The sequence below is a fragment of the Rhipicephalus sanguineus genome, chromosome 4, assembly GCF_013339695.2.
Source record: "Rhipicephalus sanguineus isolate Rsan-2018 chromosome 4, BIME_Rsan_1.4, whole genome shotgun sequence".
NCBI lineage: Eukaryota > Metazoa > Arthropoda > Arachnida > Ixodida > Ixodidae > Rhipicephalus > Rhipicephalus sanguineus.
The window spans coordinates 163,973,126-163,996,696 of NC_051179.1; the positions used below are offsets into that span (position 1 = coordinate 163,973,126).

The 23,571-nt window shown below is 46.8% G+C and overlaps 2 protein-coding genes across 2 annotated transcripts; both read right to left on the minus strand.

Annotated features, from left to right (window-relative positions):
• Positions 1–7,984: 7,984 nt before the first annotated feature.
• LOC125758342 (tigger transposable element-derived protein 4-like) lies at positions 7,985–8,932 on the minus strand. Its single transcript, XM_049415404.1, has one exon. The coding sequence runs from the start codon at positions 8,930–8,932 to the stop codon at positions 7,985–7,987; it is 948 nt and encodes a 315-aa protein (XP_049271361.1).
• A 9,431-nt stretch (positions 8,933–18,363) lies between these two features.
• Positions 18,364–18,990, minus strand: LOC125758343 (tigger transposable element-derived protein 4-like). The gene has a single exon (XM_049415405.1). It carries the CDS (start codon positions 18,988–18,990, stop codon positions 18,364–18,366), a length of 627 nt encoding a protein of 208 aa, XP_049271362.1.
• Between the last annotated feature and the right edge of the window lie 4,581 nt (positions 18,991–23,571).

Consider the following 23,571-nt stretch of genomic DNA (forward strand, 5'->3'; position numbering starts at 1 on the left):
AGCAGCGGGTTCAGTTTTCACCAAAGCACTGCGGGACCGACTTTGGCCCTGCTCCATGGCATAGCCCGACGTACATTTTTTACTAAACAAAAAGTTCAGAGTGATTTCTTAACCTCTTTTCTGACCTCTTTTCCTATGTCAAGAAAATGGCTACAGTATTGGTTCAAGCAGTGGCAAGAATAGTAATACTTCGAGTGTTGGAGATTTGTTGGCATACACAAATGCGGACTGCATGCAGCACAGCAATATTACAACAGCAGGCCTGCTTTTGAGGTTTAAAAGAACAAAAACTTTATGCAAGTGCATCTCAGATTGATACTTAGGTGATGCAGCGTGAACAGGCAAGATAGAAAGGTGTCCACGCTCCAGCTCAGCCAGTTGACCCTCGTGAAGGAAGCCGCCACTGAGGTTACACATTCCTGGAAATTCAAACAATGCCACTTAAATATTTACTTCAATGCCACTTAAATATTCATCACTAAAATTCGCACTCGACTCATCGGAGGAGGAGTTGCATGAGTCGCAAATGCTGAAAACAACTGGCTTCATTTCATCGCGGACAATCATGTACCGTTCCCACGCTTCAGCCTCAACTTGCTCTACATGGGAACAGCAGTTCTGCCAGTTTTCCTGGCTTACAGATGCCAGTGCTTCCGGGAGGAGCTTCCCAACCTCGGCCAAAGTGAAACCCTTGTTATGTTTTGCAACGCACCCCTTCACCTTGCCCCGAACAAGTTCAATTGAGTTATAAACTCGCAGTGGTAAGGTGGTGTACGAAGCACTTCGTGTCCATGGGCAGCCGCTGTAGTGTCGATGAAGTACACAATGCTGGGTGTGTTCACCTTTCGCGAAAGTTCCAGCAGTTCGGCTCGTACCATGTCCTGCGACCATGGAACACCTTTCTTTGTGAGCCAAAGCTGAATATCAGCGTGTCGTGTAGACTTGGTGGGTGCTTTTTCAATAGCTACGCTGTGGTATGGAGCATTGTCCGTGTCAACATTGCTGTTGGCAGGAATGTTTGGCAAAAGCTTGTCGGTGAACCGCTACTCGAAGTACTTGCCATTATTTTATTATTCGAAGTACTGCTTTTATTTTCAGACTTGCCATCCATCCTCAGAGTGGTAGTCAGTGTTGTTCCCCTTATTTGCTTGGAAATAATCAGCTGCTCCTGGTACGAAACCTGTTGCACTGCTCCCACCATGAACAAGGATCAAACGGGCCCCTGTGCCCGAGGGCGCAGGCAATCCTGCTGGTCAGACCTTTCAGGAAAGCATCATGAGATGACTTCACAGTCTTGTCCTGCCAAACGTATTCTTTGGTGTGCCCTGCGTTTACCCAGGTTTCATCTAAGTAGATAATGGACCTGCACAAAGCAAAACAAATGAGTGTATGAGTTAGTGCACGCAAGTAAACATACTCACTGTTGCAGCAAGAATATCAGCATAAATCATAATCGCAAATACCGCAGAGTTGAACATGAGACACAAAAGAAGCATCAATACCATTCACATGAATAATATACATTATTTCGTTATCAGTTAATAAGCTGACAGCTCTGTCACAAACAACCGCGCTGAGACAATCGATGTAAAAGAAAAAAAGATGTAACTGCTCCCTTGTCTGGGTTTAAGTTTCAGACGCAGCAATTTCGGCAGTCACTTTTGATTGATGGTAAGTTTGGTTGTTGCACTTGCTTGATTGGAAGTCCGGATCATTTGCCGCGACTGCAAACTAAAATAGACAACATTAATACCAGCGGCACAATCCCACAGCAATGACATAAGTTTTGGCAGATTTGTTGGTTTGGCTTATTGATTGCACCAAATGGCAGGTATTTAGCAAATAACTCTGACCGATTCAGGCAAATAATCCACCCAAACGTAGCACAAAACAAAAGTACCGTAAAATGCGACCTCAGTGCTAACGTTCGACAGGAACAAGCGTGTTGCTGAGCTGTTTTTTTCCCAGCTTGTAATTCAGTTTTGCTATTTATGTTACGTAAGAGCACCCTAAACGAGCTGTGTAAGAAAATAGGTGAATAATGCTTCTCACCTGCCCTATTTTCGGAATTCCTTGATCGCCCGCAGATACCTTCGGCGACAGGCAATGATGTCACTGCGTAGCGGAAGATTCTGTTTTCTTTTGTCAAAAGTGAAGCCGACATCCTTCATTAACCTCCACAGGGTAGTTTTCAAGAAGTTCTGCAAGTCGTTGTCTTCGTTGACAGCTTTTAGGACACTGTCCAGTGTTGGCATTTCTCTCTTGGCATACATGCTGTGCACTTTCAGGCGGATGGCATGGATTGTGAAGCTGTCATGCTTGATGGTTGGCGAGCTTGAAATTTTGACGTCACGAGGTCTTTTCTTCGGAGACAGCAAAGGCCCGCGTAGTTGTTCCGCCTTGAATTCTGCTACGGTATGGAGAGATACTCCGGTATTCTCGCTCGCAGCACACAGCACTTCCCAAACAGACTTCTCCGGGAAACGCAACCTGGTACGTGCGCACACATTTGCAATGACCTACTTGGCGTTTCTTGAGAACTCCGAGGTACGTACCCTTGAAAAAATGCGTGCCAGAGAGGTGGTCGAACTCGACGCACTGGGCACCATTCTCCCACAACAGGCTATCCGTAAAGAGTGGACACAGCCGCTCAGGTGGCCCAGGTTGTGCGCACAGCGAAAACCAGATACGAAAAAAGACTGACAAAGATAAAGTACAAACTCGCATGTTTTGATCGTTTCCCCAGTAATACAAGCGTTTTTGTTAAGGTTATGACAAATATTTATGCTTTAAGCTTGCCGGCAAATGATTTGTCGTGTTTTTCTTATTGCAAGCAACGAGCTACTTTTTTGTCGCAGAAGCAGCGAGTGCAAACAAGAGCACTAGCTTTGACAGCGTTGCACCTGATGTATGAAACGGTGTATAGTAGGCTTCAGGTACGATTATCAATATGAACCCTTGGTTGTTTCTCTAGTTCAATACTATTATATGAAAGTTACATGTTACATTTCAGTAACACTCATAAACTGACATAACCAGAAGCTTCAGAACTGAAACATAGGCAGATGTATTTATACATAAATAGGTAATAAGAGATGAGGTAAACAGTGACATAAGTTTTGAATTCATAGAACCATATTTCATGCTTTGAAAATAGCAAAGAGGCTGGCAGGTGAAAAAAAACAACAAAACAATGCACCACTGTGGGTGCATTGTAATGACTTTCGTGTGGTTTCTGGGAGAAAAAGAAATGCTCGCAAACCCTGTGCCAGATTGTCCCTCATTGCGGTAACACACATGGCTGGGGTCTGATCGTCGATGGGGCTGGTAGACGACACGTCGGTGTCAGCCACTTCTTGCGATGTTGTGCAAAACACAGGCACCGATGATAATACGGACGGCCTGCTCAATGTCTGTGACGTCGATGTAAAGAAGCCTTTGAAAGCATGCCTTCAGTGTTCTGAAGGCACACTCCACAACAACTCTGTTTGCTGTGCACTTTTGTTGAAGGTTGTCATTCAAGGCTGCCAGTTCACGACCAGGCGGTACAGGGGTAGCAGCTACTGACTCAAGGGATACGCTGCATCCCCGAGCAGATATCCACTGCAAAATGATTGCGTGAGATACGTACGTGTCAGCTAAAAAAAGTTGTGAAGGATTAAAAACTCATGTGCATAGGCTGAGTGCGAAATTATATATTTATGCAATTGCAACTGCGACTAACACAACTGATTGGGTTTTGTTTTTTGGTGCCTCATCAATTAATAATAATGTTCTGAATTGACACGCACACAATAACTAACTCGCGTTCGCATTTGGAAGCTCCCACTTTGTAGATGAAGCTTTCCCACAGCACCCTTGTGTCGTGAACACTTCAGGGGAAACTGACAAACGTCGATGAATGCCATTTCCGCATTGCAAATTCCTTAGAGTATGATAGAGGGAAATGTCTTGCAATTATAATAAGACTCCTAAGACTCTGTGGGCCTCGAAATGCGGGTATGGCACGCGTCAATGGCTCCGATGACATCTGGCAGTCCAGTTATTTCATGATGAGTAATTGCGTCTTGTAAGGCACACTTCATTCGCTCCTTTTCCTTCTGGTCTGGCCGCCGAATTTCTCATGCGCTGATGGAAAATAAAAAGTCTAGCACGCGGCAAATCGCCACGTGCACTATAGATTCATTGACGTCAATCTTGTCGCCGATTTGATACATTGACATATGTGTCACAATGTATGTTAGTGAGTCCAGGCAAACCTTTCTGGCTGAGATATTTGGTTGTCATCAGAGGCCTTGAGGATAAAATGCCGAAGCTTCAAACTCCTCAACGAGGGCTGCAGAAGTAATCCTGAATAGTCTGAATAACTTTCTGAATTGAAAGTCCATATACACCGGCACGACGTTCTCAACATACAGAGGGACTCTATGCCGGTCTTCTCGGTGCAGTCTGCTTATCAGCAGACACACAACACAATCTTCAGCATTTTCATCCTCGCACACAATGGTTCGGTGATGCCTGCAGAGCCCGCGAGCTCGCAGCAGGCCAACAGCTCAGTGATCATCACTAACAAAACTTGGACTAGCATGTTGGAGCAGACGATGCAGTTGTGAGCCGTCCAGCCGCGAGCCCGACATTCGATTTTCCCTTTCCCAACAGCTTCCTGGTTGCCAGAAGTTTTTAGGCCACGTGATATAACGTCATTCCCTGTCATAGCTGGAATCCGCTGGCTGGTTTCTGGCAGCCTGCTGGCTGCCATACAATGGCAATATCGAAGAGCCCCAGTGTCTTAGACATCTTGCCGGCAAGCTTTCCCATGCGATTTTTTGGCACTGCAATCGTTCTTGCATCCTTGTTCCATAATTAGATGCAGTTTTCTGCACTGTATTGCTAGATACACGGCCACTAGTTCATCGTAAATGCTGAAGTGATTACCAACTGCAAGTTGCACTTTGCCGTCATCAAACTCTTCTTTTCATCAGTGAACCACCGACATTCTCGTGTCCAATAATAAATAATAAAGGTAGAACAAAAATGAACATTGCAACAAAGCAGCAAAACACTTGTTGCGTATGCATATGGATGGACTACCTGGTTACGCATGCTGTGCCAGGTCCCGGGCATAGGGTAATAAACAAACCACGCATACACATCTGCGGAGTTCTTCCTGGCAGTTGTCACGTGACTTTTGATAGCCGATAGGAGGCGACTACTGGGAGAAATTTATATTCTCCCAGGGCCCTTCCTACTTCTGACATCTGTATGCTGTTGAGCAGCTAATTTGGAAGAGTCTTTCCAGATGCCACCTGTTGATATCCGCATTGTGAGAAAAAGTGCACATCGTTTTGCCATTCCAGTTCCCGTTTCTGCACCGCATCGCATTGTTTATGTTACAGGACTCTGGGAAGTGGTCATAGCTTTCACTACGTGTGTTACCCACACACCTGCTGTATTCTGCAGCAACAGCTGGCTGGGGAACTGCAACCTTTTTTTTAGCTTCCGTGCACCACCGCTTGCATGTACCGATGGGATCACATCCAATGGCTCTTGACATGAGAAGAACTCCCTTGTTATCCCTCCACGTTACGAGGCCTACTTCTCCCGTCTTCACGCACGAGACAAGCATTGTCTCCCCGCTTCATTGACTTATTTGCAAGATGTGCGACTGCACCTCCTGTTCGGCTTGAATTGATGACTGTCCCAGTCAGAAATGCTTTCCTTTTTAGAAGGTAGTCCACAATTGGCAGGCCTGTAAAATACCTGTCAGTGGACACATGGGCTTTGTTATCTGTTAGGGTTGTTGTGAGTTTTTTGACAACTGCTCCATGCAAGCCATACGCCTTCGCATCATCAGCATGTACACAGTATTCTTCCCTGTGTAAACAAGAAAGTAAGGACTAGATAGTCAGGGGAAGCTAAAATGAAATTCTTGCGACCCAGCAGATTTGGTTTTGAAGGGAGATATTGCCTGAATGCACACGTTCCCGAAAATGGGATCATTTGCTCACCTATTGAAAGGTTGTTTGCATAAGCGCTATCCACCGGGGGGGCCAAGGGGGGCGCGAGACCCCCCCCCCCCCCCCCACTGAGAAAAGTGAGGGGGGCGGAGCCCCCTCACGATATTGACAGCGGTCACTGTCAGCTGCACACTGGGAATCCAACAACTGAGGTTAAGTTTTCCTTCAACACAGCAATCACTCGATCATATAATGAAATTTGTCCTACTCTTCCGCTGTGAGCATTGTCCAGCGCGTCACACGACCACGCACTGTAGGCTCTCTGTAGTGCAGAGCTCCTATGTGACGCTTTCGTGCCTTGCACTCCAGCATTGCAGAGCAGGCTATAGCTGAGCAGGGGCCCCATAACGCTTGAAGCACTCTGTAATGCTTTTATTCTGTTCTGCCTGGCCTGAAGTTTACATCAACAATGACGAACGGGTGGGAACCAGTAAACGTTTTATGGACCGATCAAACGCTCTTGCCGTTTCAGGAAATTCATTTTCTTTCATCGAAAACGAATAGCATCACCACGTCTATATCCGTCGGACTGGCCAGAGACATGGCCTAAGGGTTCGGCAGCATCCATGCTAACCAGGAAGCTTGACAGGGCGCTGACAACATGGGGGCACTTGACTCTTTGGGAACAGGTTTGTCTTCTTTTGGTGCCTCTTGCATGTTAAGGTTTTCGTTTTAGGTCCGGGCGACCCGAGGATTTTTTACAGAGAGGTACCTCGAGCCCCGCTCCGGGTCAGGGGTCACACCAACCCCACCGTGGCGACCAACTACGGTGGAGTAGAGAGAAAGTACATGAATCCCAAGGTGTGTAAAATGACCCAAGAAACGCCTGAGGAAAATACCTTTTCCCAAACGCATTAAATAGCTATTTCCAATCAATATTTGCAATTGATGACTGAAAACAGCCTCACATAGAAATGAGAAACGAATTTATTAAGCGATTATTTGTGTCAGAAGCGGGAGTCTAACTTACTATTGAAGTTTGGTGGGAAAAAAGTTCCGGACTGGACATTGTACCTAACGCGTTTTTAAAAAGATATGCCGAGTGGATATCAAAATACCTCTGCCTGCTTTTTAACCGATCATTGTCGTTGCGCACCCTATCAAAGGATTGGAAAATAGCGAAAGTGATTCCTCTACATAAGTCCGGAAATAAAAACAAACCTTCCAGTTATTGGCCCATCTCATTAACATGTACGGTTGGTAAACTGCTCGAACACATAATCTTAAAGCGCATAACGGAACACCTTGAAGACCACAAAATACTATCCCCTTTCAACACGGCATTCGCCAGGGCATGTCTACAGTAACACAACTCATTGAAATGGTCCATGACGCCTCATTAAGCATTGATCATCAAAAACAAATTGATCTTATTCTGCTGGATTTCTCGAAAGCATTTGATCGGGCGTCGCATAGCAAACTCGTCTTGAAACTCCAACTTAATATGTGCAAGGGCGAAATTCTTGACTGGATTACTTTCTCACAGACAGGTCGCAGTTCATGGAAATAAACCATGTCCAATCATAAATCGTACCGGTGACCTCTGGCGTACCGCAAGGCAGCATTTTGGTGCCAGTATTATTCTTACTTTTCTTCATCTGTTAATGTTGGATTCAGGTTATTCGCAGATGACTGCATCCTGTACAAAAAAGTCAACTCGCACAATGACCATATCGCCTTAAATATGGCCTTAGAAGCCGTTTCCGCTTGGTGCAGTGATTGGCAAATGAACGTCAACAAAAAAAAGTCCACGCTCCTATCCATAACTAGAAAAAAATGCATTCATACGTATTCAATTACATCATCAATTCAGCTACTCTTTCTAAAGTCACGAAACATAAGTATCTAGGGGTCATTCTGTCACATCACCTACAGTCGCCGACCGATTTTTCGGGCCTGGAGGGGACCGAAAAATAGTCCGAAAAATTGAACAGTCCGAAAAATTCGTTTTTGCCAAAAAGTAATATTTATTGCATTCGGGCTGGCTTAAAAAATTCCTTGATGCTGCCTTGCCTCATATTACGTCTACAAGCAATTGCATTTGCCTGTATTTGCGCCAGGGTGACATCCTCGCCGTAAACGCCCATTAAGAGTGTCACCGCGTCGATGATCTGTGCCGCCGACGGCTGCGGGCGGTCATCTTTGTCGTCGTCGTCATCCGAGCCGCTCTCTGGCTGCGGCACAACCTGCCGCAGAATTTCGTCTTCTGTGGGCTCAGCGCACGAAACAACATCGTCGTCTGCACCAGTGAAGTCCCGAAATGTCACCATGGCAGGAACATCCACTCCACCACTTCGCAGATCGCGAACGTCCAGGTCATCCGCCTCGGCCTCTTCAGCGGCACCGAAACCCGCATGCCTGAAACAATTCGCGATGGTCTCCGGCTTCACCGCCTTCCATGCCTCGGCTAGCATATGGATGGCGGCCAGGATGTCGACTTTGTAGGCTTTGCCGCTGTCAAGGCACAGCACGGTACAATTGAGCAGGCGGGCACGGTAGTGTGCTTTGATATTTCTGATGACGCCTTGATCCATTGGCTGGAGCACACTTGAGGTGTTCGGTGGCAAAAATTCCAACCGAATGGCCTCAAGGTTAGGCACGCTCCCATGCGCGCCGCAGTTGTCTACGAAAAGGATGACTTTTCTATGCTGACGCGCAAACTTGCGGTCAAGTCTTCGTACGTACTGCTCGAACAAAGCTTGGGTGATCCACGCTTTCGAATTGCTCTCATATTCGACAGGGAGGGTTTTCATTGCCCTGAAACATCTTGGGTTTCTCGCCTTTCCTATTACAAGAAGAGGGAGCTTCTCTGTTCCGGTTGCGTTGGCACCAACCATCACTGTGATGCGCTCCTTGCTGAGCTTGCCGCCGGTGCACGGGTCACCCGAAAATGCCAGAGAGCGATCTGGCAGCATTTTGAAAAACAGCCCCGTCTCGTCACAATTGAAGGTGTCTGAAGGAGCATATTCTTCGATCAAGGCTTTGATCTTGGTGAGACGATAATCAGACACAACAGCCTGATCTACCGCTCCGCTTTCACCACTCACTTTTTAAACAAAATTCCGTGCCTCTTCTTAAAGCCGCGCAGCCATCCGTCCGTAAACTTGAAATCCTGGATGCTCATTTTAAGAGCGAACGCCTCGGCCTTTTCTTTTAACAGATCTCCCGACACGGGCAAGTTCTTCGACAAAACTCCTTTTAACCACAACTTCAGGGCCTCTTCAAGGGCTGGGTGAACGCCCTTACTGTCGTTCTTCTGGAATTTGTTGCTTGAGTTCTCAAACGCTGTCAATATCTTGATTCGGTTTTTCACTTAATCGGACACCGTTTGCTTGGAGAGGTTGTATTCCTTGGCTACATCAAGCTGGGAACGTCCACTCTCGATAAGCTTGACAATTGCTACTTTCTTCTCTAACGTCAGGGTCGTGTACTTGCCACGCTTCTTCACACCACCAGGCTCTCGCGATGGCGCGCATGGTGGAGGAGAAGCACAAAATGTCACGATGCGTGCGGAATGGCGACCGAACCAACAAGACACAAGAATGAACAAAGAATTACTCCTTTGCCACTAGCTTCGCTCATCGCCGTACTGTGTGATGACGATAGTGCTGACTGAAAATGAAAACGTGGCGTCTCTTGACACGTTAAAAAAAAAAAAAAAAAGCAGGCTTCACCTCCGAGATCGGCAAGCGCTTTCCCATCTCAGAGGCGGTAATGGCCATTTGGAAACCAATTCTAGCCAAGTCAACTGAAAATGCAACATGGCGGCGTCCGCATTGGCTGATGGCATGGCTCAAAACGAGTGATTTGGTCCGAAAAATCCAACTTTCAGGTGCAAATTTGTCCGAAAAATTTGTCGAAAAAATGCATTAGGTCTATGGAACCCCTGATGGTGCATTTATGAAGTCCGTAATATCCAACAAGTCCGAATTATTGGAGTCCGAAAAATCGGTCGGCGACTGTACAGTATAACCTCATTACAACAGACCTTCATAGTGAAGAGGATTTTGGTCTGTTGTAAAGGGAGTATGTAAAATCCAAGTACTGTTACAACAGACTTTCATGTAAACACTGAATGGGTCTGTTATAACCGGAGAGAATTACGAGTCACAAACATGGTCTTATTTTTAACGGGGGACCAAAAAAAAAATGTGATTTTTGGAAAATCGCATTTTCAGTTTCTGTAGCCCATTTCTATCTGATTCCAAAATATCTTCAATGAAAACTACGTAGAAGTGCTATAAAAAATTTTTGTGTTTGCCGACTTGGCGAAAATGGCGGAAATATAAAAAAAAGCGTTTTTCAAAATTATAGCTCGGCAACGGCGCAACTGGGCGCCACAATTTTGGGCTCGTCGTAAAGAGCATTTCTCCGCGTTCAAGTTCTCCGTTTCAGCTGGCTCCTCCATTCAGTAACAAGCGTACGAAAAACACGTTTTGGCTGCTTCTGCGGTATTACCGCAGAAGCAGCCAAAACGTGTTAATGCTCGCTTCGGTATCGTCGTCTGCTGCTTGTGCGTCGCGAGGTCGTGGCTGTCGAAAATTGCGCTATTTAGTGACGCGTTCGCACTCGTTCTGTGTTTATGGGTCGACGATAATTTGGAACGCTTTAGTTGGGCAGCTGCAAGCGGAAGCTCAATCATCAGATTACGATAGCGCGCCGCACTCGTCGCGAACATCGCAAACGTGCGACTAATAGCATTGACTTGTTGGACCCGCTGTTCGAGGTGGTTCTTATCAGCACTTCGAAGCTTATGACAATGACAACCGCGGGACAACTCCTTGTACTCGCAATCGAGCATGATGTACTTTGAAACATCGGGCACTGCGGCCACGCACATCGCAACCGAGCTTTCTACTAGATGTCGTGGTTAGGCCTAACTCCGTTCACGGTGCCGATGTATGAGCCAAATCCGAACTTTGCGGGCAAGAACATCGCGCTAGCGGGCATGCGAAAGCGAAGAAGCCGTAATGTCCTTCGTCTCAAGCAACGAATCGCATTGCCCGCTGGGTCCTCAGAACCGCGGATGGGCATTTTGCGCATCGGCAGCGGACCCCCCGGCCAAGCTCGCCGCGCAGCGACCGCGAGGAGAAGCAGTGGCAGCGGCTCGCAACTTCGCGTGTCAGCGTCCCAAACGCAACACCAAGCACGCTGCGCGCCGTTTTTTTTTTTTTTTTTTTTTTTTTTTTGTCGCTACAGCTAGGCATAGCTGATCATTGACAGACCGGGGATCGGTGGCCTTCGTTCTTAAATCGGTACGTCGATATCCGCGGTGCGCTGCTCCCGTCCCGAAAGTATGCTAAGCGATGTTTGAAGTCGGAAGTTAATGACCGTGGTAGAAAAGTCCGCTCAAAAGGAGTCCTGACCACCTTGCTGGCCTGAAATTTCAGTCAATTATATCCGAATGTCCGTTGTACCAGAATCCGTTGTAAACGAAGCTCAATCAATGGGACTAATACGGAGGTCGGCATAACGCCGCAAATTGGTATGTAATATCCGAATGTCTGTTGTAAACAGATCTGTTGTAACGAGGTTATACTGTAGCTGTATTTCCCAATTATCACCCTAAACTAGAAAAGGCTTGTGCCAGTGATGCACTAGATGCTGCCGATCCGTTCATGCATACAGTTGTATCTAAAAGTTCGAAATGTCTTAAAACAAAGGAGATCTGCGTCATAATGTGGCTGATGCTCTGAACATAAAATTGAAGACATCTCAAATAAAAGAGCTGACATTGGTCTGCGGTAACTGGACAGCCTCTGGATCACAAAAGTGCAGTGTCTTGCTTAAGAACTTGCATGTCTTCAGAGCTAGAAAGCATATGGGTTTTTTTAAATTAACTCTAGCCACCTCAACAACATGCCTGCAGAATCACTTGAGATAATCTATAATGTTCCTCATGCAAGCTTCTGCAGTCAAGAGCCTGTGGAACTGTGGAGCACCATTTTGCATTTTCTTGTTGATATTGTTGGAGAGCAGAACGAAGTTGAGTGACATTGAAAACAACTTGCTCAGAGGATCTTGTGGTTCTGGGTTGTTTCTGATGTAGGAAGCTCGTCTGTAGGTGACGCATATGCCTCTAGGGCATCATACTGTTCTAGAAAGCAGTCGAGTACAGCAGGCTATGAGAGCACCTTGGTGGACCTGGGTGAAGAAGCTTGTGGGGTTTCAGTTCAAGAAGTGCCTTGAATTCGTTTGATTCAGTCATTTAGGATTTAGCTATGTAACTGTAGTGTGAGGACTGGGCGTGAAGGCTAAGGCGTAAGTGTGGCACTGCGAGTCTGAACAGGACTCATTGAAAAAGAATGCATTTATTGGAACATAGTGAAACGCGACCATTTACAGCGGAGGCAGGAACGACAAAGAGCGAGCGCGCCGCTGCTCTTGCTTGGGCCTGGAGTTGTGTTGGCATAACGGCGCCGGAGATGCCGCTGCTGATTGGTTGTATTTGTGCCACAGCACATGCAGGTGCCCACAGTAGACACCTGAAACATGCGTAACTTTCGAGCAAGCGTACGATGCTCACAATGAATGACACATGCACTTAAGAATAACAAACAAGCTGGGAATCTTTCTTAAGCTGTGCCATCACTGAGCATTTGCTCCCATCATGACACTTGTGTGGTGTGCAGCAAAGACAACTGAATCGGGCTTAATGATCGCTCAACTTTGTGGAGATAGCTTTAGCACAAAGCTTACCCTACGGGGTGACCGGGAACGGATGCGATGTTCTCCACTGCCGCAGCGAACAAAGACGCTACGGCCGGGTTCGTCAACTCTCCAGCACGGCACAGAAAAGGCACTCGAGGCAGGATGTCAACAAACAACACGGGTTTATTAACCCAAGATGCAGCTTAATACGACAGTCACGGGCTTGCAGGCCGTAAAGAGAACTCCGCAAGACTGCTCGAGTGCGCTTGCCAGTGGTGCTACGACTATCACACAAAGGGTGGCAGCTGAGCACACGAATGAGAAGCCGCCTGCTAGAGCAGCACGTTAACCTCTCGTGCTGGCCTGAGAGCATCGCGGCATCTGCCGCGGGCAAGCCAGCGCCAGACAGAAGCGAGCTCAAGGGGGAAGGGGGTTGTTACTGGCGGCCAATGAGGACAGGCGTTGCGCAGTGATGTGGGCTAGCGTGGTCACGTGGTGGCGCGAGCATGCTCTGGGCAAGTCCGTACATGTGGCTCGTGCGGGGAAGACCAACGCATGGCTCGTACCAAGCAGAAAGGCCTGGCGCCATAGCCACGGTAGCCATGTCGCCGATTTACGGTGGTTCCCAGCGCTCGAGCTGGGCGGGGCCAGCACACGTGCTAGCTGGGGAACGAGGAGCCAAAAGGGAGGGGCGTGCTCGATTCTGACAACATCAGCATTCGAGTAATGTAGTACTAGCATGGAGATGGTGAAATCTGCTAGTTTCCCGAACGGGTTTTCACCAAAAGCTCTGTGTCATTGATGTGTCGGCCCATGCTACAGTCGCGATGCTTGTCCGTTGGCTTTCTGTGGCATTAATTCTAGTACATATGCCGAATACGCATTGCTTCCAACAGTGGAACCAACAAGGTATTTAGCACGTACAACACCTTTTCGACTGCTAGCTGAAACACTTTCCTGAGGATTTCAGTGTTATCCGGCGGCCTTTGACGTATTTGCTCAATGAGGACAAGAAACTTGGTGCATCATTTCCTTTGTGTCTCCTCTTTTATCAGCACTTAAGCCAGTTTTCTTCAGGTCGTCAGCATGCTTCTCGAATGCCCAAGTACGGCTTGGGATCCAAACAGTCCTCCCCTTTTGACTTGTAGACGTCCACTGACGCAGTTGGAATCGCCACTATTTTTTTCAGGGATGACAGTAGCTACACGAGATCATCCAGAAGCTTTGTTTGACCTGCGTTGTGAGCTTCAAAAGACTTATTAACTCTCTGAAGCTCTGTGAGCACTTGTCTCGGAAGGGGCAAATAAGCTTTGTTATTCTCATCACAATACATGGAGTACAGAACTTCTGCGCTGTAACACTTTTCTTCCAGTCTTGCAACTTGAAAGTGAGCTGTTAGCTCAATCCACTGGTGCAGCACATGTTCAACTGCTGTCACAATAGACAGCCATCTCGTCGAACAAAGTTAGACGATTTTTAAGAGCTGTTCTCTATCGTTCAACATACCGAAAAGTTCGTTGTATGCTTGCTGTCGAGAAATGACCTAGCGAACCAATTGTACATATCCCCAACAAGGTAATCAAGGTTCCACAGTGGCTGAAGTCGCCAGCTGCAGCGAGTGGCAGACGCATCGAATGAGGATGAGATGTTGCACATCAGCCTTGAGCTGCTTGTAAACTCTGTGGTGCACACCACCATGACGCTTGCATTGTCAGTTCCAATACCTACTGTGTTGTCCAGCTTTAGGTCGTGTTCTCTTAATGTGCATTTTATAGTTTCCACAATTCCATCTGCATTGCAGGCATTTAGCACACAAAGGGAAAGGAATGTTGTCACGATGTCTGACCTTTGAGCGCTGTGGTAGATGATTGACACAGCCAAATACTTTGTGATGGCTGTGTCTGTGAACTCATTGGCAACGATACTGTATTTACTGGAACCAATGTCACCTTTGATGTCCTCTTTAAAGTGTGGGTACAAAACATTCCTGATTATTGCTGCACGCTTTGTCCTTTTCATGTGATAATCTTTGCCAGCTGCGCTGTCAGGAAATGATTTCCTGATGAATTCCGCTAAGTGATCGGCAGTGACAATGCTGCAGTGTTCGGCAATGAATGATGCTGCCCTGCCTTCTACTGCGCTAGCAGAGTTGTCTTCAGTTTTCTTTTTGAAGCAGATTTGCGTTTACGTAGGACAAAGTACTGATGTGGCACTCTGGTGCTTCTTGCTAGTTCTGTGCACCTTCAAATCGCTGTACTTAGGAGCAAGTGCACAACTGCAGTACTTACATTCGGCATACTTGGCTTTGTCCAGTTTTCTCTTGCAAACAAGCCATGTGCACATGTCTGGGTCTTTCAGCCGTTCCTCGGAACTCCTCAGCGTAGTGTGCTTTCTCAGCTTTTGGCATGGTTTCGGATCGCCTGCTCCATAGTGGCGTTTGGGCAGTGTTCATGCGTTTCGAAAAAAAGGCAAGGAGTTGCTACTCTCCATTAACTTGCTTTTGAATGGCTATCACCGCGAAGCTTGATGCATTGGTCATGAGTGCCAGTGGGCAGTCCCTGGTTTGAGAGAATGAGGAGGGTTCTTTGGACAGGCACGTTTAATAAAGATGGCTGTGATTCGAGGCACTGTCCCAGGCGAATGTGACAGATTGTTTCTGCCACAAACCAATGACTGAGTGGTTCCAAAAGTGCGGCACGCTTTCTGACGAAGAAGTGGCAGAAATTTACCAGACCCAGAAACTGGTCGTGTTTGGTGAGTGAAGTTGGCTTGGGCAGGCTTGTATTCTTTCTGGAAATTCGTATTGAGCATTTCCATAAGAGGCCGCAACCTGTAGCACCTATTGAAATTTGGTGAGGTCTTGTCAGGTACCTTGGAATTCTCATTGTGGTACAGGCAACGAGTGATCTGTTGAAAATGTCTCAACAACATTGCGTTGGATATTTCTTGGACATTGCAGAACTTGTCTGAACTCCAGTACAGATAGACCTGAGGTAAGTTATGAATGCTCATTAGAACGAGTATCCCTATGTACGCCTTCATTTCGCTTACCGTCAGCGTCTGCCAGTTTGGCATCGTTTCTTGACATGCATAGAGGTTTGTTTCTTCAACAATCTTCTCCCACACTTCTTCGTCAAAGTAAAGAGAAAACGTGTCGCAAGCGCTGCAATCCACACTTAGTTTCCCCGATTATGTCGGTGGATTTTCAGCAATGCTCACTGGAATGTCTGAAGGCTGCCTGGTTATCCATGCCACAGAGTGAAAATCATCTTCTTCCTCTTCGTGGTCACTGTTATCCTCAACGGGCTTGGGGCATACTTTCTTAGGTTTCCTTTTCCGTGCCTTCCTGCATTTTATCTTGTACGGAGGCTCGATATTTTCCTCGCTCTCTGATGAATTCATCGGAGCCAATGTGGAGGTTGACGGTATGGCAAACTTGTCACCCGCGTCGCTTGACACATCACTTTCCGAACCGTAAGTCAGGCTAAAAAACACCTCTAATGCCTCTTCAGCGGTGAGACTTCGTTGCCCTACAAAGACGAAGGAATAGGTAATGAATAAATGCAATTTATTAGAACACATACAGCACACACCGCTGTGCTTCTGAAGTCTAAGCCCAACGAACTTGTGCACACGTATACACTTTCGAACACCAAACCGCTTATACAACAGTACTAAGTATACAATTTCACTCATATGCACTTGACATATTTACATGCACAGAGAACACATTAGCCATCATACCTGGCATTTTGGAAGAAGACTGTTGCTTTTCAAAAAATGTGCGGTCACAGCTGTGTCGTTCGAAAAAAACCAACAAAGTAAAACATGCACAAGATGCTTGTACCACCCAGTAGTAAAAAAAGTAAGCATAAAATAGTTGCACACATGTGTCCTTGATGGAGCTAGATGTTTCTAAAAGACCCAGCTATTTCATCAGAGCTCAGAATCATCATTTTGCTACTGCCTTGCAGGTGTGACGTGGTTGTCCTGTTGTCGCATAAAGGGTTAACAGACTTACCTGCAATATGCGCTGCTCATCAGGGAGGGAGTGTTGGGCAAGTCTGGTGCCAAAGCTTCGTCGTCCAAAGGAAGAAAATCTGGAACATAGGCTGATTTCTGACTTCCTGGTAAGATGTCGCTAGACATCCAAGTCTCAAAGCCTCCTGGTAAAAGTGTTTGCTGTTACGACAGTGATGACCCAATGGGTGCGATACCAAACGTCGTTTCAACGAAAGGCCCCTCGGCAGCCAATAGCACGGAGGCAAAGCTGTAATTTTTGTGTTTCCGAAAGCTTTCTCCGAGCTTGTGTGTGCTCTAAAGCTTCTGGGGCTGCTGGTGCTTCTTGGAACAGGCGTTGAACATGCAAGCTGGCATCGGCATTGCTGCACCGTCTTGCCAGTCTACATCATGAGGCCTGTTGGCTTGCTGCCTTGTCGTCTAGGGCGCCTACACTGCTGAGGAAGCTCAGTGCACGATAGCTCATTTACATTCACTACGATTTGAACCATATACATTCACCTAGTAGGAGTCACTGGGGCTCATGTATCTTGAAATGAAGCCACATATGCCCAATATAGGCTGGATTTATCCAGGGCCTTATCTCTGGTTCATGGGCTTCCACGTGACAAGGGGTAAGGAGAATTCAAAGTGTCTCTTTGAAAACTTGATAGGCATTGGTCGGCTGACAATGTTTTCAAAAATTCGAGAAGAAAATAGATTTGGTGTCTTCACATTTAATATTTTGCACCAAAGCGAAGGGATTCATATTACGAAAGATACAAAGGTTCATTCCACTGTGGTGTAACATCATCTCGCATCTGGTGCAGTCCAGGACTGCTACGGTGTTGTCATTATTGTTGTTAAAATGCCATCGAGTCACCGGCGAATCTTGGTCACACAATAAGAATATGAACACCAGTGAGACCCATTCAAGTTCTTCATTCTCACAGAAACGTTTCCCTGTGGCCTTGAGATTACCAACTTGTGCATCTGTTGCCTTTGGCTGGCATTAATTTTCATTCCATTGAAGAGTTCGTTCACATGACATGAAACAAAATGAAAGTCATTGTTTCAGAAGCTTCACTTCGAAGGGATATTCGAGACTGGCCTTGTCACGATCTGCGCCGTGATCGCGGACGAGGGTGGGGGCCGAGGCACACACGTTTAGAAAGGACGACCCAACAGAATGAGGGTTGTCACAGCTACTGACCGAGAACTGCGCTCGTTGGTGTTTATTATGGTCCCTTGACCAACATTGCCCGGCAAACCTGGTGGACGAACAAAGCTACGCTTTCTTAAATAAGGTGCCACATGCTTGTAACAGACCTCTTTATGGCCAAAATGTTTGCTGGCAGACAATGCATTCTCACAATTCTTTACCTGTGCTGCAGCCCAAAGTAATCTAGCCTTTCTTTTTTCCTTTCACATCTTCGTGAGGTCCATGACTGACACCCCTACATTACCACAGGTATAACTGGTGTTGGAAGCTGAGACTGTCCCGACTGCACTGGTTTCCTCGCGTCTAGGCAGGCAGTCACAACCTCGTCATCAAAAAGAGGTGCTGTTGGTGGGAACTGGACTGAGGAGCCGATAAAGCGTACCAAGAGGTTTATTTACATGCTTACAGTTTGACAGTTCGTTCGAGAATCCGTCTCTCAGGCATTTGATTGAGTCTTTTACATCCTTCGCAGTCCTAGATGCCAGACCTAGGGAAACGGGAGGACATTTTCATCCAATCAGGTGACTTATTTTGCAGGTCGAGTGTGAAGCCCACGTGGCGAAAACAGTTCCGCAGAGTCTCTTGCGTAACCGCCTTCCACGATTCCGCTAGCATGCCGACGGCAGACCTGAGGTCAACAGCGTAGCTTTTCCCGCTGTCGGAGCAGAGTACCATGCGGCTGAGTACGCGTGATTTGCAATGATGCTTCAGGTTACGAATCACGCCTTGGTCCATCGGCTGCAGGATTGCTGTGGTGTTTGGCGGCAGAAATTCAATCTGTACAGCCTTTAGGTCCTTGATGTGGCCATGCGCAGCGCAGTTATCCACAAACAGCAGAACTCTTCGATTTTGCTGCTCGAACCTTCTGTCCAGCTTGCGTACATACGCTTTGAATAGCTGCTGCGTTACCCACGCCTTCTTGTTAGCTTCATAGAGAACAGGCAGAGTTACTGCCCCCTTGAAACATCTTGGATGCTTCGACTTGCCTATTACTAGTAACGGAAGCTTCTCGCTGCCTGACATGTTGCTGCCAACGAGGACAGTGAGCCGCTCCTTGCTGTGCTTGCCGCCGTGGCAGGGGTCACCAGCAAATGCAAGCATTTTCTCTGGCAGCAGCTTGTAAAACAGTCCAGTTTCGTCGCAGTTGAAAATATCATTAGGTGGAAACTGCTAAAGCAAGGACTGCAGCTTTCCATCCCGATATTCGGCGACAACGGAATCGGCGACAACGGAATCGTCGACGGCGCCACTTTCTCCGCACATCTTCTTGAACTTCAACTCATTGCGGCTCCTGAAATTGCGAAGCCATCCATTGCTGAACTTGAAGTCCTTCACGTTCATCTGAAGCGCGAAAACCTCCGCCTTCTGCTTCAGGATGTTGCCTGACACGGGGATTTTCTTAGCGATCATGGCACTGAGCCACACGAGGAGCGCTTCCTCGAGCTGCGGGTAAACACCCTGACTCGCATTCTTCTTTCCAGCCCCGATTGATTTGGCAGCCACTTCCAAGGTCTTCGCCTTGTTTTTGATGAAGTCCGAAACAGTTTGCTTCGAAATTCCGAACTCCCTCCCCACCTCTGTCTGCGACCGACCGCTTTGGACTTGTTCAATGATGGCGGCTTTCTTCTCCATCGTGAGCCTACGAGGGGGCTTTGTGCGCTTCAGAGGCGCGGACGAAGACGAAGGAGCAGTCGGTGCCATCGCTGTAAACGGCGAATCCGCTCGATGAAAAGCGCAGCACGAAACAGCTAGGAACTCGGTGGATGCTGAAGGTCAGGAAATGGGATCACTGAAGATAGCGTGCAGCAGCAAACGATCAACCGCAGACGCGACCGCAAAGCTGGCAGAGCTGACAAAACACGTGAACGAACACAGTGACGTTTGGCTTGGCTAAGCTACGGCTGGCAATGGATTGAAACGTGTGGTTTCGAGGTTACGGCAGCCGCGGCGCGGTGCGGTGCGGCGGTGCTGTTGGCCACATCTGCGATGCGAGTATGGTGGATTCGAGGATATGAAAACAACCAAAATGGCGGCCTCGGTGGTGACTTTGGGTCGGTGGTTAACAGTAATAAGTCCGGGAAATCGGATGGCGAAGGCTATAATTTCGGACTTTTTAATACACTGACTCTATGGGGAACTTGACGGTGCCACAGATGAGTCCGGGAAATCAGGCATGTCCGGAATTTCGGGCGTCCGGGAAATCGGACGTCGACTGTAGTTAACAAGCTTTTACTGTACTTCACAGCCATTTCTGCTTCATCAAAGTGTATACAGAAGCAAGACAACATAATTATACATACGATATGTTGGCTTCTCCTTGACTTAGCGGGCTGTGAAGTGTTTTTTCTGGCGTTACTCGACCTCCTTTTCCAGCGCTTCCTTCCACTGTGATCCTGGGCTTGCTCTCTCGATTTGTTCTCAATGGAATGCAGCACAGCCAGCTGAGTCCTGTAAAGAAGAAAATAATGCAGTGCATGAGCGTTCTTGAAAGCAATATTTCAATGAAAACATACCTTGCTTTCAACCCAGATGGCGAATAGGCTACCGACTTGGGAGCAAACTGGATCAGCAGACCGTTGAATGATTCCAACAAGAACGTTTGGACCGCAGGGGAGAGCTTGCGAAGGTCACCCAGCAAGTGGTAGTTTTCCACAGTGGCTGCCAGCTTCCGGAAGGCTGGAGATTCTGTTCAATGCGAGCATTTCATACTATTTAATTTTATATGTAAATGGCACATTACACATAATGCCATATCTTTTTACCTTCACAGCTCTCGTGACTTGGCTTTTTCACGTTCGAAACATTTATGTATTTGAAGGTAATAATGTGCGCAGAACGAAGAGGACGTGAGTACGGAACATACAGAGCAGCTCTGCGCTTGTGGTGTTTTGCATGCTCTTTAATCGTGTCCTCGTCTTCTCGCACAGTTGAGAAAACATCAAATAGGTATGAACCAACTAGCTCTACAGAACGTCTTACTAAACATATACGAAGAAGTGTATTCTTTGAAAAACTCATTTTCCTTTATTTTTTTTACGTCCGAGCTCAGTTCGTTTCAGCATTCAAACAGACATAAGCAGCATCAAATGCATTCAGCTACTTCACAGCTCCGCACATCCTCAAATTAGCCTTTGCAAATCAGATCACATGCAAGCAAAGGTCTGCATGCTGCCATGACATCTTGACTGTGCAACAGCAGTACCTCTATTTAGTAAGCTGTAAATGACTGTGTTAAAGCTTTCACCTCACCTCTTGTCATCCACGCCCTGTCAAGGAGAGGCTCATGCAAGCAGCGAGTAAAGGGGCCCTCATGGTCAGTGTGCTTGTTGCATATGTGGTTCAGCAAGCTACGCCACGTGCTAATAATGAGGTCCCCATCACCCTCACCTGCTGCAGCCACAAAGTAGAGGTGCTTGACAATGCTGCGAATCCACACCCGTAGGGCGGCACAGTTGTGGGTCTTACTTGCGGCCATCAGCTTCTTCTCCACACCTACATAACAATGCTGTTAGTACAGTAGCTGAAGCTCGCTGCTCTACCTATACCTCATTCATTGCCGTGACCAAACCCGGTTTCTCTAATGCTTTCCGTAACATTATCAGTGGTGAGAATGGCCGAATGCTTTGGAGCAGATGTGGCTAACTAACCTCACCCACAACCGCCCAGGTGACTAAAAATAGAGGATAAAAGTCATGTCTATGGCTTAGAATAACATACAGGTTAGCTAGTTAGTACATGTTCATGTTAAAAGACATGAATATGCACCACCTTGTGGTGTGTGGAGTCTTCTCTCTCGTGTCCGTATTTGCATGCCCTGCTCTTTGACATATTTATTGCCCTTTTTACAGCCCCACGTTTAAATGTCAATTCAAATAAAGAAAATGCGTGCATGAAATTAGAGCTGTGCTAAAATTAAACCCAAGAGCACTTCCTGACAGGCAGACACTACAACACTACCAAGCCATGCAAGAAATCCATTTGTGATACTATGCCATGTTGACGATTTTTGTTAATTGCTAGAGCTGTGCTAACATTAAACCCAAGAGCACTTCCTGACAGCCAGACACTACAACACGACCAAGGCATGCAAGAAATTGATTAGTGAAACTATGCCATGTTGACAATTTTTTTTAATTGCTAATACTCTGCTACCACTGCATAACAGAAGTGAGTTAATAATATCCTTCCTAGCCTTTCTTCTCATATAAATTTATGCTACTCAGTCAGACAACATATCAAGTGCAGTCTTAGATGGCTGCATTTGTCAGTCTCTAAACGAAGCGTAAGAGCATATTGTTTGTGCCCTGCTGTAATTACTCTCAAAACCAGCATTCTGAAACGGACAATCCCATAAGGCACCAAGTGCGGCCATGACTGATTGCCTCGGCAGGTAATATCCTTACGACTATAGTGAAAGTTGTGCCTTGTACATACCTTTGGCAACGTGCCAGGAATCAAAGTAGTGCTGATAGTCTGGCCGCTTCTTGCAGAAGTATGACCGCACTCCAGGGTGCTGATCTGAACCACAGAGGAAAGGGAGCACCCTAAGCACATGACATTGAACGGCACTTTGGATAATGTATACCAACTACAGCCCTTTCAAAAGCAAGTGTTCTTCATACATACGCGCTCTAGTAAAGGCCACGCTGTTGTGAGGGATGGGCCCTATATAAGTACCTGAACATTTGAAAACACTAATGCTTCACGATGATAAAACGGCACAATGAAAGGACACAAAAGGCTGACAAAGAATACACGAAGAGAGGCGCCGGGTTCTCAACTAGCCTAACTATCGGAGCTACGTAACAATAATGCATCTGGAAATCATTAAGCTTGCTCCCATTTTGAAATAGTCCAGCCAGACAAATTTTGCCTTTAATTTGAGCATGTGGTGGGAGGTACTTGACATACGTCATGACGCCTGTGTAGGGTGTTTTTGCAAATGAGCACCAGTGTGGCTCTCTGGTAGAATACTCGACAGCCATGCAGAGCGGTTGGGTTCAAATCCCATTCGATCCCAAATATCTTTTTCAGGTCGTATTTTTTTGTCGTATCGGTTATGCCACCGACCATGATGGCAATTGCGACCGCGACGCCGCTCAATGCAAGAACGGGCACCGAAGAGCTGCCCTCTAAAACAAAACTTGGCAGATATCACACACTGTGGGAATCAGTGTAATGCAAATGAGGCGGCAGACGGTTAATATGATGCATTGTTTACACTCAGCCTAATATTACGAGACAGGCAGATATGTAGATGCAAGTAATGTTTGCACAAAGAGTGTAGATGAGTCAATGGGCATTGTTCCTTTAGGAGCTCTGTGATGGCGCTCTCATGGTGAAATTCTGACTCACTGCTATGCACAGGCTTGATTTGCAGCCAGACAGTGCAGGCCTCTTGGCAGGATTGCGCAAATGAGTGGAACTGCAAGCAATCTGTCAGAGCCAAGGCAGCAGCCTTGAATGATACATACATGAGAAAATGTACAGACCAATGAATTTGACCAAAATGTGCTGCACTTCGTCAAGATCGCAATAAAAAAGATGTGGCCCTCATGTTAGTGTTTACTCTTATTCGCTGCAATATATGTTGAACTGGAAGGTTTCCGCACGCATGCACATAGTGTAATACCCATTACAGCATGCACACCAGTTGTCACGGACCGCACTTTGACACCGAGG